Source organism: Vulpes lagopus, chromosome 21, assembly GCF_018345385.1.
Source record: "Vulpes lagopus strain Blue_001 chromosome 21, ASM1834538v1, whole genome shotgun sequence".
NCBI lineage: Eukaryota > Metazoa > Chordata > Mammalia > Carnivora > Canidae > Vulpes > Vulpes lagopus.
Genome location: NC_054844.1, coordinates 41,431,813 through 41,451,980, shown reverse-complemented (window position 1 = coordinate 41,451,980; position 20,168 = coordinate 41,431,813). Strand labels below are relative to the sequence as shown.

The following is a 20,168-nucleotide window of genomic DNA, read 5'->3' as shown; positions in this document are numbered from 1 at the left end:
TTCATGACTTCAACTGTTACCTATATGCAAACAACCCTTACCAACAATCCTTGTTCACTTTTGGTGACTTTTTGGCTACACTCCACTGGAAATTTATCAAAATTCACTGAATTGCACACTTATAATATTGTTAGCCCAGACCTTTACCTAAAATCTAGACATCCGTTTGTCTTTTAGCCCTCTCTACTCACATTTTGCTTGGATACTTCAAATATCATAATAAATAACCTCATGCTTTTTTTTTTTTTAAATAATCGCATTCTTCAGCTCAAAGCTACTATGTTCCCAAAGTTCCCTTCTTGACCACTCTATTTAAATTACTGTGCAGAGTCCCCTGAATAATTTTATCCACTCTTAGGATTTCAATTACTTCGTGTAAGCTTGCAAATCCTAAATTTTATCTCTAGCTAAAATCTCCTTCCTGTACAAAGGCACCTTCATTCTGCCTTTCCTACTGGAAAGCATGCTTGTCTTCTTTTTCTTCACCCCAACCTTCAGTTCTCAATTCTTGATATATTTTCAACATATTTTTTTTTTTCAACATATTAAACGGACTTCAAAACTAATCTCTCCTCTCCTCAACTGTTCAGGGCCACTTGAGGATTCATGTGGACTACTGTAATAGTATCCTAAGAAAGTTGTTGCCATATCATGGCTACTCATGGTACAGAAATTTATAAATGAGAAAACAATACTGTTCTAAAAAGTTCACAGTGAGCCCTAAGGACCATTCTGTGTGTTATAATGCAATACGTTTTCTTTTTACTACTTATGTAGGTCATATACTTGTATGTATGTATCGTATATGTAGCCTATATGCTATATGTATACTACATTTATATATGTATACAGTTCACTTACTTATACATGTAAAATAAGTATTATACTACAAATTTATGATTTATCTGCAAATTCTAGGCAGGGTGTTCTTGAGACCTCTGTGTGTTCCTACATCATTCTGATTTCTCAACTCCTTTTGCTCTCACAGTTAAGATATGGCAAACTGTGTTCGCTTCGGCAGCACATATATACTAAGATATAGCAAACGTTCCCCATGAACAAGCCACCAAAAAAACCCAAAAAACAAAAATGTGACTAATTTGAAGGTAAGCCAAAATTTAAACAAAAATATGTCTAGAACTATAATACAATTTTTTAATCTATAAGCAGTTTTATAAGATTAGTGGATAAGTAGTAGGTAGAAAATTGCTCCCCGCAAGTAACAACAAACAGTTTCCAACACCATCTAGAGAGCTTTATAAGTGAATGATAAACTTTATCAAGTTGGCAAAAAAAAAATCATATATTTATAGGGCTATCAATAAATGGGAACTTTTGTTCAATGTCTGTCAGAGTGTAAATTGGCACAACCCCTCTAGAAAGCTGTAAGCCGGCAGCAACTTACTGAATTGTGACCCAGAAATCCTATTTCTAGGGATTCTCCTTCAGGTGTTATTGCACACACATCAGAAATGATGGTTATATGAAATTATCATAGCACTGTTTGTAAGATTGAAAGATTCCAACTACTTAAATTTCCATTAATAAAGTAATAAACTTTCCATTGAATATTTTCATTTTTAAACCATGTGAATATATTAGGTATTCAAGTAATTCTTAAAAACCATGAGTAACCCAGATAAAATCCCTAATTATACATGGCTTTAAGAGTGGGGCAGGTGGTAGCAGTGGATATTTTAGGGTCAAAGCACAGGTTCTATTTACTTTTGCCTGATATAATAATCAATAAAACAAAAACCTGGAAAAACCAACCACAAGCCAGTGCCATACTAAGTCACAAAAATAAAAAATAAATGAATAGATGTAATAAAAATAAAAAAAAAAATACTTACTGGGACTCTATCATCTTCCCGTCGTCTTCGACCTCTGAAGAGAGTTCTCCTTTTAACAACGACAAAAAAGGTGAGGATGATGGGAAGTATAACTCATAAGTTTCTTCAAATATATATATTCTGTCAAAGATGGGTGAATTTCTAGTTTAACTAACTATATTTTCTGTATCTCCCTTAGGAGATGAATATATATTCTTCTGAAAGGATCCTAAACTAATCTACCAAAAACTTCATCTACTACCATCGCCACCAAGTTGGGTCCATTTTTATTAAGTAGTGCTCCTTGCACACCAGAAGTATATCAGTGTTCAGTTTTTTGTTTCATTCAGGCAGAGCAGGCAATAAAGTTTAATCCCATCCCCATTGTTAAAAAGTTGTAAGAAACTGAACTAGAATACAGATAATAGCATCTAATCTTTCTAAGCTATTCTTTCCTCAGTGAACCATAAAGAACTTCAGAGTAACTTTATAAACCTCTGACTCAGAGCTATATTCTATATGGGTAATATAAATTTCTTAAGAGTTATCAAAACTATTAATCCATATTATGTGAGTGCTGTATTCATTTAGCATAACCATACACCAAGTTAAAACAAAAACTACTCACTAGATCACGTTTTTCAAATACTCACATTACAAAGAATTTTCATATACCTTATCCATATTTATTACCATATTTCCTTACCTGCCCCTACCATAGTCCCCATTCTGTTCCATCTGTAAAACAGGAGTTTCTTTTGGCAGGTAGCTTTGCTCCTGATGCCCTGTTACTGTAGGGTTATGCCGTTCAGTTGGAAAGTTCCTTGAACTAGATCTGTTTAATGGTCCATCCCCTAAGGACACAGAGCCCTCTGTCGAGTGTTCTGAACCACTCGATGACCTAAAATGAGGCTTCACACTACAAGAAATATAAGATCACAAATGAGAAGATAAATCAAGACAGAGAATCTTTCCTCTTAATGGTAAAACTATCTAACAGGACAAGTTAAAATTGCATTCTACTGTATTCTGATTTTCCACAAATTAAGTTAAACATAAAAGGGTCACATTATAAAAATATAAACTCTTTTATATCCCAAATATATTATTTTTAAAAGGCAAGGAATTTTTCCATTTAAAAAAGTTGTTTGGAGAGATGTGGTGTAAGATCCCAAATTCTTCAGGATGAAGTTACTTCTACCTCAATGCTCAAGATACAATTAGGATTTTTAGCTAACTTAACACCGTTGCAGTCTTGACATATCTACATCAGCCAGGTTTTAAGCTATTAATGAGTTTATGCCATATTTCTCAATGCGGCAATATCACCGTGCCTAGTGGGAATAAAAAAGGTTCATTGGGCGGAGGAGGGGGAGGGTGGGGAAGGGACAAAAAAATCCTAATCTTATCCTTTTATAAAGCACAGATACACATACATTACATAAATAATGTTAATCTCCAATACTCAACTTTCACAGGGAAAAACGGGAGGGGAGTCTAAAGAGGCTCTTTAGGGGAGTGACAATGAAAACCAGAGAACAGTGCAATATATTAAAATCCCAGCTAAAAAAAATAAAAAAATAAAAAAAAAAATAAAATAAAATCCCAGCTAAATTAGTTGTTCAAAGATCATATGTGGGGAAAAAAAAAAAGCTAGGAAAATATAATGTAACAAACAGCCTGGCATGGTTTCATGAATTAAGTATGGAATCTAGTAAAAACAAGCAAGAAACCCCAATAACTATGAACAAGGGTAGCTTTTATATTGGATGGTGGATATAAAACACCCAATAACAATGTGTAAGAGGTAAAGCTAGGGTATAGGAGAGGCTGTATTCAACCAACAGTGAAAACCTCTAAAGTAAGCCCAAGCAATGGAGGTTCTTGGCTCTATAGCAGATTTATAAGGAGGTATGAGATTTTTTTTTTTTTTAAAGATCTTATTTATTTATGAGAGACACAGAGAGAGTGAGAGAGGCAGAGACACAGGTAGAGGGAGAAGTAGCTCCATGCAGGGAGCCTGATGTGGGATTCGATCCTGGGACTCCAGGATCACGCCCTGGGCCAAAGACAGGTGCTAAACTGCTGAGCCACGCAGGGATCCCAGATTTTTTACTTATAATTTATATATTATATTTTACAGTCTATTTTCATAGTTATAAATTTATATTAATAACACATTGACAATTCCTGGTTCTCTGAATTCAGATTTAAAACTTCAAAATAATTTTAAGCCCAACAATTAAACATTGATTCCAACAACATCTCTAGCCTATTCCAACATCTCCAACCCTATTCTTCACAGAAAATAAAAAATTAGGTTACTACCATTTATTTTAAATATAAAAACAAGGCTACAAAGTTGGTTTGACTTTCATTAAGATTATACTTTTCAAAGTAATTATTTGTCACAAAATAGATTTTTAATAGCGATGAAAACTGTAGAATGTCAACACAAAGTTTTTTCAAAATATTTATATTATCCGTATCTGAAAATGACTTCATGAGCTGTTTACATATCTGTTCAGAAACTATCATTCACCTAAATCTTCTCATTGCATTTCAGTATACCTAACAGCTAAGTCATTAGGTTTAAACAGCCCTCAGATCTCATAATCTTACCCTTCACTGAGAGGGACTTACAATCTCAGTCTAGGCAAAAGAAAAAAAGAAAGATAAAAAATAAGTGATAAAAGAGAGAAAGGAAGAAGTAAAATGATAGGAAGATAAAGTATGAAAGGTAGAAAAATGCCCAGACTTCTGAAAGTTAGTCCTACTCTAAGTAGGTCTAGTGATCATCACTGGGCTGTTAACAAGGCTCATATAAAACCACAAAAGGGTTTTCTTAAAGTTACTTTCTCCTTGACCAAGAACTTTAAATAAGTAAATAAAAATAGAGGTCTGGAAGTGGTCACTTTTTAGAAGAAATAAGAATTAAGGTCAGTTAAAAAGCTATCTTAGTTTCATCTGTAGTGTTTACATTTTATAAGAAGAAAGTACTACTCATGTATAATTTTTGTAACTAAAAACTAACAATCTGTATTGGTCAAGTATATGAAAAAGGATGGTACATGAATGGTTTTGAATAACAAGCAAAATTATACTAAACTTGCCTTGTACCTTTAAAAGCATAAGCACATCTCTTATAAGCGAGGATGACTGGACTATCATTCTTGGCTTTCTTATTGTAATTTCAACCTTTTCACCAAGAAAGCACAGCAAATAAAAACAAGTGACAATAAAGGAACACCATGAACCCATTTAATACATTTTTTAGTCAAAAATCTACAAATTGCTAGTACTTTTAGTTATTAGTTAAAAATTGCTTTTAGTCTATCTGATAAGAAAGATGTATACTCAACTGTCTAAAGCAAAAATCACTCTTAAAAAAAAGGTGAAATCAATAGATACATATTTCTAAAAGCTATTTCGAAACAGAGTGATCTGTATTTTCTAACAAGGAAGTTGCTAGCTGTCATTTATTCTAATTAAATTATTTTTAACAGAAAGCTTTACCAGTTATGGTAGAGGAAAGGATCTAATCTCAAGTCTGCTGATAATACCTAGTCATGTAACTCTAAGCAAGACTTTTGTCCTCAAGAGCTTTCACTTTCTTCATCTATAAAAGGAGTTAAAACTACACCATTAACAAAGGTCTTTCCAGATTTAAACACCATTCTATGTGCTCATTGGAAATTAACCTTTTTGAACAGGATGGGATTAAAGGACAATATATGAGGCTCCCTGTACTTCTATTCGTATGTCCTAGGAATACATGAATTTTGCAGTTGTTACTTTATTACCAAACTAAGAATTATCTACAAGAGCACAACAATCTATTTTTCATTTATTTTTAAAAATTCTTTTATCTATGAAGAATCTTTCATCTTGTCATATGAAGAGATTACATTTGAAATTTCATAAAGCAGTAAGAATAGGCATATGTAGTAAAATTTTTGTGACACTTAAAAACAATCTTCAAATGCTTTAACTAATTGTGACAATTAAAGTGAATACAAAAAACTATGACTATCAGAGGATGGTACACATGAATGCCTCCAGAATCCACTGAGAGTATTTAATACTATGAGTATTCTTTCTCCAGTGAAGCATGTTTCAAGTAAACCTTATAAAAAAGAATTAAGTTCCTAGAAGTAATTTCGGAAGAACATACCCCATCTAGTCTCCTTGCCAAAAAGAATCAACTGGGAGAATGAGATCTGGCAAGAGAAAATCACTGGAGAAATAATTTAAAAAGCCAAAATCCAAAACTCAGGAGGCCCACAAAATAAGCAAACAAAAAAACAACAAATGTGAAACTATTAAATAAATCTAAGCAACTATATAAACCCTTTGTTCTTAGGTCACTCATACTGTCAAAAGCCATAATATATACCAAGTTATTTTTTTTTAAGACTTTATTTATTCATTCATGAGAGACAAAGAAAGAGAGGCAGAGACATAGGCAAAGGAAGAAGCTCCGTGCAGGGAGCCAGATGTGGAACTCAATCCTGGGACTCCAGGATCACGCCCTGAGCTGAAGGCAGATGCTTAACCGCTGAGCCCAGGCGTCCCCAAGTTATTATAAATTGTTTATATAAAAATAACACTTAGAGACTTATCTTTTATATGATAGCAAATAATTCCAAGAGTTCTCAATAATTTATTTAGAACACTTTTTTTTTAAGTGTTGGCTTTGAAGTCAGATTGTGTGGGCTCAAACTTTTGGTTCTCTCTGTTACTAGCTACATGCTCACAGACATGATATTTAACCTTTATGTCTCAATTTCCTCATCTTAAATAGATATAATAACTATCTATCTTACAGGGTTATGAAAATTGTGATAAAATATGTAGTCTCTAAGACAAAGCTTTAGACATTAATGTTCCATAAACGTTAGTTTTGTCTGAACACTACAGTTCGTGGAAATTTCAAAAGTCAATTCTCAAAAATCCCAAATAACTCATATTCCCAGCATACAATACTGAAATCAGCTAACACTTCTATCCTCAAAAAAACTCTCATTTTCCAAAATGTTACCTATTTAACATACTAAATGGTACTTAAATACCAGATTTTGTTACTATCATAAAACAATTTTCTATTTTATTAAAAAATCAGTATGTATTATGTACAATCTCAGTTCTAAGTATTTTTTACACACATTACCTATTCTAAAGTCAAAGTGTGTTTATTAATTCTAAAATAAATCACTTAAGTTTTTTTTTTACTAAATCTGTAAATAAGCACTGCTATTAACACAGTAATACTTTAAGAACTACTGGGAATTTTGTACAACATAATCCACTATATTTTTGTTTTTTATTTTTTATTTTTATTTTATTTTTTTAAAAGATTTTATTTATTCATGAGAATACACAGAGAGGAGAGAGAGAGAGGCAGAGACTCAGGCAGAGGGAGAAGCAGGCTCCATGCAGGGAGCCTGACATGGGACTCGATCCTGGGTCTCCAGGATTCCAGGATTACGCCCTGGGCTGAAGGTGGCGCTAAACCGCTGAGCCACCCAGGCTGCCCTATTTTTGTTTTTTAAAGATTTTATTCATTTATTCGAGAGAGAGAGAGGAGAGAGAGAGAGAGAGAGAGAGAGAGAGAGAGAGAGGCAGAGACACAGGCAGAGGGAGGAGCAGGCTCCATGCAAGGAGCCCAATGTGGGACCGATTCCAGGACTCGAGGATCACGCCCTGGGCTGAAGGCAGGCGCCAAACCGCTGAGCCATCCAGGGATCCCCATTTTTGTTCGTTTTTTTGTAGGCTCCATACTGAGCATGGAGCTCAATATAGGGCTTGAACTCATGACCCTGAGACCAAGACCTGAGCTGAAAGCAAGAGCTGGATACCTAACTGACTGAACCACCCAGATGCCCTTATTCCCCTACAACTTTTACCTTACCGATTTTTTTGGAATGGTCGAGGCATATTCACAGCAGCAGCATTTGTTTTATAAGATCCTGGTGCATTAAAGCCATTCACAAAACTACCATTGGGAAAGGGAGCCTAAAAGAAAATGCAATGTTTAAAAGCAATTTTTAAAAAAGGTAAAACCTAGTGTAAAGGTTTAATAAACTCCTGATGAACTAACCTAGGATCAAATTTTTAAGATTTTTTATTAAGTAATCTCTACACCCAACATGAAGTTTGAATTCATGACCCTGAGATCAAGAGTCACATGCTCCAACAACTAAGCCAACAAGGCTCCCCCTCAGTTTCTTTTACAATGCAAAAATAATCTTAAGCATTTTACTTACTCACTTTTGTAATAGTCACTTGTTCAAGTATCACTTGATTTACAGAAAAAGGAATCATTAAGTCATTACTTAATAAATGTACTTTATTTTTATTTATTTTAAATAAATTATTAAATATAATAAAGTACTTTACTGTACTTTATTTTAACATTTCTCTCTGAAAAAGTTTAACTAAAGCATTTTAAAACTAATCAGGATTTATCCAATCTCTTATTTTAATTTATTCAGCAAAATCTAAAGAATAAAACAGGAACCAAATAGCTCAACTCTTAGTCACATGGGAATTAGATATCCTTATCACTACCTTAAAAACCAGAAAGAAATCATTATCAACACAAAAAAACACAATAATAAAAAGTGATTACTCTAGCTGATTTCTTAAAATTTCAGCTTGAATGAAAAATTTTATAATTGTCTAAGGATCTCACTTACCAGTGGTGTTTCAAAGTAAGGTGCAGGATTTGGTGACCAAGACTGAGGCACAATACTATAGACCGAGTACTGTTGGTGAGGATTATATACAGGCTGCATAAAAACTGGTGAGGCATACTGTGCTTGAGTTTGAATGGGCTGACTATACATACTAGAATCCATTAATCGATAACCATTCTTAGCAAAAAATGTATTGATGGCTTTTATCCTTGCCTAGAAGAAGAACACATTATAATGAAGAACTCAGTGTATACTTTCACAAGTATATTTAATTTACATTTTAAACATATTTAACCAACCATATTATTTTTGCCTACTTATAGAGTCAGTAGAGCAAAAGGAAAGGATAGCTTTAAGCTATTTAAAAAACTTTTGCATGGCAAGTACAACAATGAACAACGTAAAACTACAAAAGTCAAAATAGTCAAAAGAACTGCAACTTATGACAAAGGGGCTAATATTCATAGTATACAAATTCTAAAAACAGAGATAAAAAATGTATTAGAGAAATGAACAGAATTCACAGAGAAATGGAAGGCAAATGACTCTTGAACATATGAAAAGATGCTAAATCTTGCTTGTAGGAGAAATGCAATTAAAATGGAATTAACAGGGATGCCTGGGTGGCTCAATGGCTGAGCGTTTGCCTTCAGCTCAGGGCATGATCCCAGCGTCCGGAATTGAGTTCCACATCAGGCTCCATGCGGGGAGTCTGCTTCTCCCTCTGCCTATGTCTCTGCCTCTCTATGTCTCTCAAGAATAAATACAATCTTAAAAAAAGTGGAATTAACATTTCTTGCTTATAGGACTGGCAAAAATACAAAAATTTGACAACTACTTTGTTGATAAGGTTGTGGGAAAATAGGCACTCTAAATATACTGATGATGGGAATATAAAATAGCATAATTCTTATAAACAAAAATTTAGCAATATCTTCCAAAACCATATATGTATTTACCATATCTCATTAATCTCACTTCTAAGAATTTTTTCCAAATATACACTGAACTAAAAAGTTTAAAAAAAGAATGCACACAGCTGTTCACTGATACTAATTGTAATAGGGAAGGGGAGGGAACTACTCCTCACACACATACACTAAATAACTGAACAGTCCATCAATGGTTGAATACACTATAGTACATCCACACAATTGAGTATCATGCAGATGTAAAAAGAACTGAGGAACTGCTCTAAATACTATTAGAGTGATTTGTAGAATACATTATTACTGTTTAAAAAAAAAATAAAGGAGGATCAATAATATATATAGTAAGCTATTGGTTAGCTAAGTCAGATAGTGATATAAAGATACACTTGTATACACACATATCTATGAATATGTACTTAATACACTGAGGCATTACTTTTAAACCATAAACACATTGAAAATAAAATTTTAAAAATCAACTGTAAAAGTTAAAAGCAAAATTAACCTAAATGTGCATCCAATTAGTAATAGAGAAATCCTAATGATTTTGAGCCATAATAAAATCAACTGTTATGAATGTTCCTTAGGAATAAACCACAAGGCAAAGTAAAGTAAAAAAAAAAATCTTAATTTGTTTCCAGAATTATAATCCTACTGATATTGCTATTCTGGTACTTTTGTGTGTGATTATGGGATACAGCAAATCAGTAATTATTTTTTTTTATTTTTTTTTTTAAATTTTTCTTTTTATTTATGATAGTCACACAGAGAGAGGGAGAGAGGCAGAGACACAGGCAGAGGGAGAAGCAGGCTCCATGCAGCGGGAACCCGACGTGGGACTCGATCCCGAGTCTCCAGGATCGCGCCCTGGGCCAAAGGCAGGCGCCAAACCGCTGCGCCACCCAGGGATCCCGCAAATCAGTAATTATACTGGGGTCACTGAGATCTGAGATTTTCACATGGGATAAAGGAGATACAGATATGAGGCTGAAGAAATAAAAATCATGTAAAGCCTGAATTTAAATCAGAAGTATCAGCATAAACTCATGATATATTTTTGTTAAAAACAAATACACACATTCTTTCATAGCTTTGTCCAATGAAAGGCTTTGAAACGATGAGCATACCAATAACCATGAAAACTTCTTGTACCTACCCAGTGGGCTGCAAAATATCACCTCCCCATTAAAGTGAGGACTCTGACTTAGGACTTGACTGACCCTAGGCCTTTGACACAAAACATACAAGACACTGGAACATCTTGTCACACTAGGAATAAGCAAACCACTAAAAATTACTAGGAACAGGCAAACCACTGAAAATTTGACCAAAGGTTAACTCAAAGAGGCAACAATTCATCAATGAGGATAATACACCAAATATGTTTAAATATCTAACAACAAAAAACATCAGAATAGTCACTTTTTAAGGTTCCCAGGGAACTAACACATTATTTTCAAAAACTGATAATAAAAGCTAGAACCAAGCACTTATCATGCATTCAATATGAGCTATACCTCAAGGTAATAAAAATTATGGCAAGCTTTTCTTTATAGAAGTCCTTCAACTAATAAATGGAAAAAAGAAAGCCTGAAACTAGCACCTCTTTGTAGCCTTTAATTAATAGATTTAGTCAATGATCAGTAACACCCAGCATAAAAGACAGACACAAAAACACAGGTTTTTTGTTCTCTCTCTGCTGCTTCCAAATCAAATCATTATTTTGATCAAGCCTCTAAATCTGGCTACCAATCTGCATGAAGTACAGGGGACAGAGGATCATGTTAAATTACACTAAAAAATATAACTAGCCAATTCAAAAGTAGGCAAAGGACTTGAATAGACATTTCTCCAAAGACAATATACAAATGGTCAATAAACACATGAAAAGATGTTCAAAACCATTACTCATTACAGAAATGCAAATTAAAACTACAATGAGATACACCTCATATCCAATAAGATGACTACTATTATAAAACAAGCAGAAAAGAATAAGTGTTGGAGAGGATGTGGAGAAATTGGAACCCTTGTGCACTATTGGCAGGAATGTAAAATCGTATAGATCCTGGGAACACAGTATAGAAGTAGCTCAAAAACCCCAGAATTAAAACATGACCCAGCAATTCTACTTGTGGGTATATACCCAAAATAACTGAAAGCAGGGTCTCGAAGAGACAGCTGTTATACCCATGTTCACTGCAGCATTATTCACAATAGCTAAAATGCAAAAGCAACCCAAGTGTCCATCAACAAATTAACGTGTCAAGTAAAATGTGGTATATACATACAGTGGAATGTTATTCAGCTTTAAAAAGGAAGGAAATTCTACAATATGCTACATGGATAAACCTTGAAGACATTATGTTAAGTGAAATAAACCAGTCACAAAGAAACAAATACTGTATGATTTCATTTATATGAAGTAATTAGAATAGTCAAAAATCACAGACCAAAAGAATAATGGTGGTGGTTGTCAGGGGCTGGAAGGAGGAGAGAATGGAGAGTTACTGTTTAATAGGTATAGAATTTCAGTTTTACAAGATGAAAAGAGTTAACATGAATGGATGTGGTGAATGTGTTTAGTACAACTGCACTGTATAAAGATAGTAAATTTTATAAATACAATAAAAAAATATAGCTAGCAAAATGTATGAGAAACTCTGAAAAACAAGTAACAGTTATTTCAACATACTTCCCAAAGAAAAAATAAATAGGTTTAAGATGAAACTACAGATTTAAACTGAGAACAAAAAAATGGGAATCAGGAAAAATCCCTGGGACACCTGAGTGGCTCAGTGGTTGAGTATCTACCTTTGGCTCAGGGTGTGATCTCAGAGTTCCAGGATCAATCAAGTCCCATATCGGACTCCCTGCGTGGAGCCTGCTTCTCCCTCTGCCTGTGTCTCTGCCTCTCTCTCTCTCTCTCTCTCTCATGAATAAATAAAATCTTAAAAAAAAAATCTAAAAGAGAAAGTTTTTTTAATATATTTTTTTAAATTTTTATTTATCTTTGATAGTCACAGAGAGAGAGAGAGAGGCAGAGACATAGGCAGAGGGAGAAGCAGGCCCCATGTACCGGGAGCCTGACGTGGGATTCAATCCCGGGTCTCCAGGATCACGCCTGGGCTAAAGGCAGGCGCTAAACCGCTGCGCCACCCAGGGATCCCTAAAAGAGAAAGTTTAAGGTCTAATTTAAAGGCATTATTCTAAAAAAAAAAATACATTTTATTTTCACATATTTTAACTACTTTAAAATAAAAGTAACTCTCCATTAATACTTAAGAACAGAATTACAATATTTCCATTTTGTATTTGTATACACTGTACCTATAAAGCAGAAATCAATATATTGTAATTTTACACCGTATTGAAGAGTATTAAGTAGTAAATATGTCATGTTAATATGCTGCAAGTAGGTTTTTTTACATTTAATACAGTATGTTTTATAGATTTAGGAAAAGAATTACAAGGAAATTTTTATTGGTTAAGTGGACTACATCAATGCAACAAATACACACAAAATTTCAAAGTCCCAAACACACAAAAATGATTATTTCTCTTACTTAATATTAATAGATTTGACAAAATAGGCAAAGACTTGTACACTGAAAACTAGAAAGCAATGCTGAGAACCAAAAGCCTAAATAACTTTAGAGAGACACATTATAAGATTAAATATAATGAAGGTGGTGATTTTCCCAAATTAGATGAAATCGCAGTCAAAATCCCAACAGGCATTTTTGTAAAACTGATACACTGATTTGAAAATGTCTATGGAAGTATCAAGGACCTGGAATACCTAAAGTAATTCTGGAAAGTCAAAAATTTGAGAACTTAAGACACTCCCTGATCTTGTAACTTTTCATAAAGCTACAGTAATCAAGACGGTAGGGAACTGATTTAAAGATATATAGATCAATGGAACAGAGTCTAGAAATAGACCAAGCATATATGATCAAGAAACAGTTAACAAAGTGACCAAGAATCTTTTCAACAGGTAATGCTGGAACAAATGTATGTACATTTTGAAAAAAAACCCTGACTCTTCACAACATACAAAAGAAACTTGAAGTAGATCATAAAATCTAAATGTGAGTATAATCTAAATGTCAAAGTATAATTCTAGAAGAAACCACAAAAGAAAATATTCATGAACAGAGAAGACATTGATTTCAGGCAAGACAAAAATAATGAACCCTAAAAGAAAAGTGATAAAAACAGATTTTATTAAAATTAAACACTAATCTTTTTAAAGATTTATTTATTTATTCATTCAGAGAGAGCGAGAGAGAGGCAGAGACACAGGCAGAGGGAGAAGCAGGCCCCATGCAGGAAGCCCGATGTGGGACTCAATCCCGGGTCTCCAGGATCACACCCCACGCTGCAGGCGGCGCTAAACCGCTGCGCCACCGGGGCTGCCCCTAATTTTTCTTTTTTAAACTTCCGCTCTTTGGTCAATTACTTTCGACAAAGGAGGCAGGAATATACAATGTGGAAAAGACAGTCTCTTCAGCAAATGGTGTTGGGAAAACTAACAACATGCAAAATCACGAAACTGGACCACTTTTTTATACTACATACAAAAATAAACTCAAAATGGATTAAAGACTTAAATATAAGACCAGAAATAAAACATTCCTAGAAGAAAACAAAGGCAGTAAGCTCTCTGACATCAGTATTAGCAATATTTTTTTGGATGTGTCTCTGCAGGCAAGGGAAACAAAAGCAAAAATAAACAAATGGACTATGTCAAACATCAAAGCTTTTTTTTCTTAAAGATTTATTTATTCATTCATTCAGAGAGAGCGAGAGAGAAGCAGAGACACAGGCAGAGGGAGAAGCAGGCTCCATGCAGGAAGCCCGATGTGGGACTTGATCCCGGGTCTCCAGGATCACACCCCGGGCTGCAGGCGGTGCCAAACCACTGCCAAACCAGGGCTGCCCAACATCAAAGCTTTTGCACAGTAAAGGAAACCATCAACCAAATGGAAAGGCAACCTATTGAATGGAAGATATCTGCAAATGATAACAATGATAAGGAATTAATATCCAAAATACATAAATAACTCACACAACTCAATATCAAAAAAACACAAAACAATTTAAAAAACAGGGAGAGGACCTGAAGAGACATTTCTCCAAAGAAGTGATAGAGATGTCCAACAGACACATGAAAAGATGCTCAACATCACCAACCATCAGGGAAATGCAAATCAAAATCACAATGAGGTTATCTCCTCACACATGTCACAAGGCTATATTAAAAAAAAAAAAAAAGTAGTTACAATGTTGGTAAGGATATGGGGAAAAAGGCAACTTCTCTACACTGCTGGTGGGAATGCAAAATGATGCAGCTGCTATGGAAAAAAGTATGAAGGTTTCTCAAAAAATAAAATATAACTACCACATAATCCAGCAATCCCACCTCTGCATACTTATCCAAAGAAAACAAAAATGCTAACTTGAAAAAAACATATCCCTATGTCCACTGTAGCCTTACTTACAATAGCCAAGATATAAATGCAACTTAAGTGTCCATCAATAGATGAAAGCATTGTACACACACACACACAAATATTATTCAGCTCTAAAAAAGAAAAAAATCTTGCCATTTGCCACAACACTGATAATATCATGCAAAGTGAAATAAGTCAGGGAAAAAATACTGGGTGATTTCACTTATATATGGAATCTAAAAAAATGATACAAACAAAACAGAAACTCACTTATTCAGGATAAAAATCTGATGATTGCCAGGGGGGAATAGGGTGGAAGGATGGATGAAATAGGGGAAAATTAAAAGGTACAAATTGCCAGTTATAAAATAAGTTAAGTCATGGGGATGTAACGGATATATATGGAATGTAGTTATAAATATTGTAACAAGTTTGTATGGTGACAGATGGTAGTTAGCTTTATGATGGTGATCACTTCCTATGTATATAAATTTTGAATCACTACAATGGACACCTGAAACTAATATTGTACATCAACTACACTTCCATTAAAACAACAATAACAAAAACCTCCAAAACTTCTGCTCTTCAAATATGCACTGTTAAGAAAACAAGAAGGCAAGTAACAGCCTAGGGGAAATAGATTTGCAATATAAACACACCCCTGACAAAAAACTTATATCCAGGAATTATAAAGAACTCTTATAATTCATAGTAAGACCAACAATCAAACTTTCTTAAAATAGAAAAAAAGATTTAAAAAGAGACTAACCAAACTACAGTACATTACTACTATTTGGCAATAAAAGAATGAACTACCAATACATGCAATAATATGGTTCACTAAAATAATGGCAAGTGAAAGAAGTCCAGCACAAAAGAGAATATACTGTATAGTTTCATTCATATGAAACTCCAGAAAAGACAAATCTATGGCTGCAGAAAGCAGATCAGTGACTGCCTAGATTGGTGGTTGTGGATGGTTGGAGAGACTGGAAAACAAAACAAAAAAAACCCTCAAAACCGAAAACTAATAAAAATTTATGCTTAAAACAAATATCTTATGCAAATTATACACCTCAGTAAAGTTGATTTAAAAACAGACTAAAAAATAATCTTTTCTGGAGAGGGCCTTAGCTAAACTAGACTCAAAATCCAAAGGCATAAAAAGATTTATCAGTCTTACAAACTTGCTATAAAAAATAAATTTCCACAGAAGTACCACTAACACAGTAACAGTCACATCTGATAAGACTAATCTCTAAACACTTACATAATCACAAATTGTTAAGAAAATCTTTATGGAAAAACAGCTTTTTCTACTTTTCTAAGTAGAAAAATCAGAATCAACCACATTTTAAAAGAAATAAAAAGGGGATCCCTAACCCACAGAAATTTCACCTGAAAGTGAAATAAAAAGGGGATCCCTAAAAAAAAAAAAAAGGGGGGATCCCTGGGTGGCTCAGCAGTTTGGCACCTGCCCTGGGCCCAGGGTGTGATCCTGGAGTCCTGGGATCGAGTCCCACATTGGGCTCCCTGCATGGGGCCTGCTTCTCCCTCTGCCTGTGTCTCTGCCTCTCTCTCTCTCATGAATAAATAATAAAATAAAATCCTAAAAAAAAAAGAAATAAAAATACTAGAATGAATTTAAGTTAATTCTATTAAACAAAGGCATAAACTCTTCAACTTAGCAATTTCATTTCTAGGAATTTACCCTAAAATTATATTTGCATATATAGACCAAAAAAATGTATAAAAATGGCAGAATAGTGTCTAAAGGTAATTAATACTCAGAACATCTAGTTCTCAACAAAAAATTACAAAACACACAGAGAACTTTGACCCATTCACAGGGAAAAAAAGAATTTGATAGAAACCATCCCTTAAAGGAAGCCCAGATATTGGAATTACTGCTCAAAGATGTTAAACCAGTTATCTTAAAGGTGTTCAATGAACTAACAGAAACCATTACAAACCTGAGATTACAAACCTGAGAGTAATCAGGAAAAAAATGTAGGAACAAAATAATGTAAAGGAAATCAGTAGGCCTATCCTACGAAAAATGCTAATGGGAGTTATTCAGGGTGAAATAAAGATACCAAAGGGTAACTGAAAGCCATAAGAAGAAATAAAGAACACTGGTAAGGATAATTACATAGGTAAACATAAAAGAAAATATTACTATACTTTTGGTATATAATTCCTTTTTTTTAGATTTTTATTTATTTATTCATTCATGAGAGACAGAGAGGCAGAGACACGGGCAAAGGGAGAAAGAAGCAGGCTTCCTGTGGGGAGGCTGACGCGGGGCTCAATCCCAGGACCCCAGGATCACGCTCTGAGCCGAAGGAGACGTTCATCCATTGAGCCACCCAGACATCCCATTGAGCCACCCAGACATCCCTTTTTTTTTTTAAAAAAAGAGCTTAATTATTTGAAAGTGTACATGTGCACAAGTAGGGGGGCAGGGAAGAGGGAGAAGCAGGAACCTCTTCTCAGCACAGAGCCTGATGTGGGGTTCGACTTCAGGACCCTGGGATCATGATCTGAGCCAAAAGCATACACAAAACCATCTGAGCTACCCAAGCACCCCACTCTTTTTTTCTTATCAGATTTATTTTTTAAAAAAGATTTTATTCATTTATTCAGGAGACAGAGAGACAGAGAGAGACAGACTCAGGGACACAGGCAGAGTGAGAAGCAGGCTCCATGCAAGGAGCCCGATGTGGGACTCGATCCCGGGACTCCAGGATCACGCCCCAGGCCAAAGGTGGCGCCAAACCGCTGAGCCACCCAGGGATCCCCTCTTATCAGATTTAAAAGAGAAATGAGAAATGAATAAAACAGAAGTACAGAAGCAGAGTATTTGTTTTTGTTTTTTTTTAAATTACAAAGCTACTTTTAATACTTTGGGGTGAGCCCCACAGGAATAAAAAACACTGGGAAGTGGTAACCCCCTCACCCCCAGGCGTGGCCCAGGGGGAGAGAGGCTACCTGAGGGGAAGGAAGCACAAAAGGGACCCGCTGCAGACTCAGGGCAAAGGGAATGCCATCGGTGCTGGGACCTGTGAGCACTACAGGAGAAAACGCGAGCGTGGTGGGACTGGCTCCAGGCACACAGGCGAAGGGCAAGAGGGTTGGACACGAAGCCACAAAGCTACTTGGGTTCCTCCTTCTTCTCGTTTGCCTTTTAAAAATATGGAACGCTTCACGAATTTGCGTGTCATCCTTGCGCAGAGAGTATTTGAATACTATTGTAACTAAGCATTATTCACATGAGGTTTTTATAAATTTTAACCCCCAAGAGAACCACACACACACACACACACACACACACACTTTAACAAAATATAGAATAGGAAAGAAGGAAATAAAAAAGGCAGTAATAGAAAAGTTGGGGGGTAGGGGCGCACCTGGGTGGTTCAGTCTATTAGGCATTTGCCTTCGGCTCAGGTCATAATCTAGGGTCCTGGGATCAAGCCCTATCTTGGGTTCCCTGCTCAGCAGGGAGTATGCTTTTCCCTCTTCCTCTTATCCCTCCCCCATCCCTCTCCTGCTCTCTCTCTCAAATAAAATCTTGAAAAAAAGAAAAATTGAGGGGGAAAATAAACATGAAAATCATACAGAAAATACTAAAAATGGAAGAATTATTCTTCCTCATCAGTAATTACTTTAAATGGCTTAAATTCTATGACTGAATTAAAAAAACAAACAAACCAGGATCCATCTATATGTTATCTATAAAAGATTCATTTTATTTTATTTTTTATTTATTTTTATTTATTTTTAATTAATTAATTAATTAATTAATTAATGATAGTCACAGAGAGAGAGAGAGAGAGAGAGAGAGAAGCAGGCTCCATGCACCGGGAGCCCGATGTGGGACTCGATCCCGGACTCGATCCCGGGTCTCCAGGATCGTGCCCTGGGCCAAAGGCAGGCGCCAAACCGCTGCGCCATCCAGGGATCCCCAACAGATTCATTTTAAATCAAAGAAACTGGAAGTAACAGGATGAAAAAGGACATTCCAAGTAAAGAGTAACCAAAATACATCTAAGATGTCTATACAGTTGACCCTTTCAACAACACAGGTTTGAATAGCACGTGTCTACTTATATGCATGTTTTCAATAAATACAGTACAGTACTGTAAATGTATTTTCTCTTCCTTTATTTTATTTTTTAAAAAAGATTTTTATTTATTTTAGAGAGACAGTACTCTCGATTTAGGGGAAGGGGAGAGGGAGAACGAGAGAGAGAATCTCAAGCAGAGCCTTGCTGAACACAGAGCTCAACTTGGGGCTCAATCTCATGACCCCGAGATCATAACCTGAGCCAAAATCAAGAGTTGGACGCTTAATCAACTAAGCCACCCAAGTGTCTTCCTTTATTTTAATAACTTTTTCTCTAGCTTACTTTATTTTTTTTTTTAAGATTTTATTTATTCATGACAGAGAGAGAGAGAGAGAGAGAGAGAGAGAGAGAGAGGCGCAAAGACACAGGCAGAGGGAGAAGCAGGCTCCATGCAGGGAGCCCAACGTGGGACTTGATCCAGGGTCTCCAGGATCAGGCCCTGGGCTGAAGGCTGCACTAAACCGCTGAGCTACCCAGGCTGCCCTCTCTAGCTTACTTTATTGTAAGAATACAATACATACAATATACAACATATATTTGTTAATCAACTGTTTGTTATTATAAGGGTTCCAACAACAGTAGGCTAGTAGTTCAAAGTTTCTACAAGTCAAACATTGTATGTAGGTTTTCAAATGCTGGGTAAGGACAGGTCAGCACCCCTAACCCTCGTGTTTTTCAAGGGCCAACTATATCGTTAGGCAAAACAGACTAAGTTACAAAAGGTTACAAGCCACAAGGGACATTATATACTGATAAAAAGTTCAATCTAGCAAAAAGATAAAACAAATATAAATATATGCATCTGCCAACAGAGCCTGAAGATAAATAAAGCAACACTGACAGAAGTGAAAGGAGAAAAAGACAATGCTACAATAGAGACTACAATAACTGTCTTTCAAGAATAAATAATGAGACAGAAGAGCAATAAATAGAGAACCTTACCCATAAAAAAGAATGAAATCTTGCCATTTGCAACAACATGGATGGATCTAGAGAGTATAGTGCTAAGTGAGTTAAGTCAGATAAAGACAAATACCATGATTTCCCTCCTATGTGCAATTTAAGAAACAAAGCAAATGAAGAAAAAGAGACAAACCAAAAAACAGACTCCTAA

The 20,168-nt window shown here is 35.1% G+C and overlaps 1 protein-coding gene across 1 annotated transcript in view; it reads right to left on the bottom strand.

The window, feature by feature from the left end:
- The window catches only part of LOC121479921 (la-related protein 4), a 52,210-nt gene that overhangs the window by 11,859 nt on the left and 20,183 nt on the right, over positions 1-20,168 (bottom strand). The window contains exons 8-11 of the mRNA XM_041735970.1: positions 8,531-8,743; positions 7,744-7,847; positions 2,539-2,751; positions 1,854-1,902 (exon numbers count right to left, since the gene is read on the bottom strand). Coding sequence (XP_041591904.1) covers positions 1,854-1,902; positions 2,539-2,751; positions 7,744-7,847; positions 8,531-8,743 — 579 coding nt within the window. The remainder of the gene's footprint in view (positions 1-1,853; positions 1,903-2,538; positions 2,752-7,743; positions 7,848-8,530; positions 8,744-20,168) is intronic.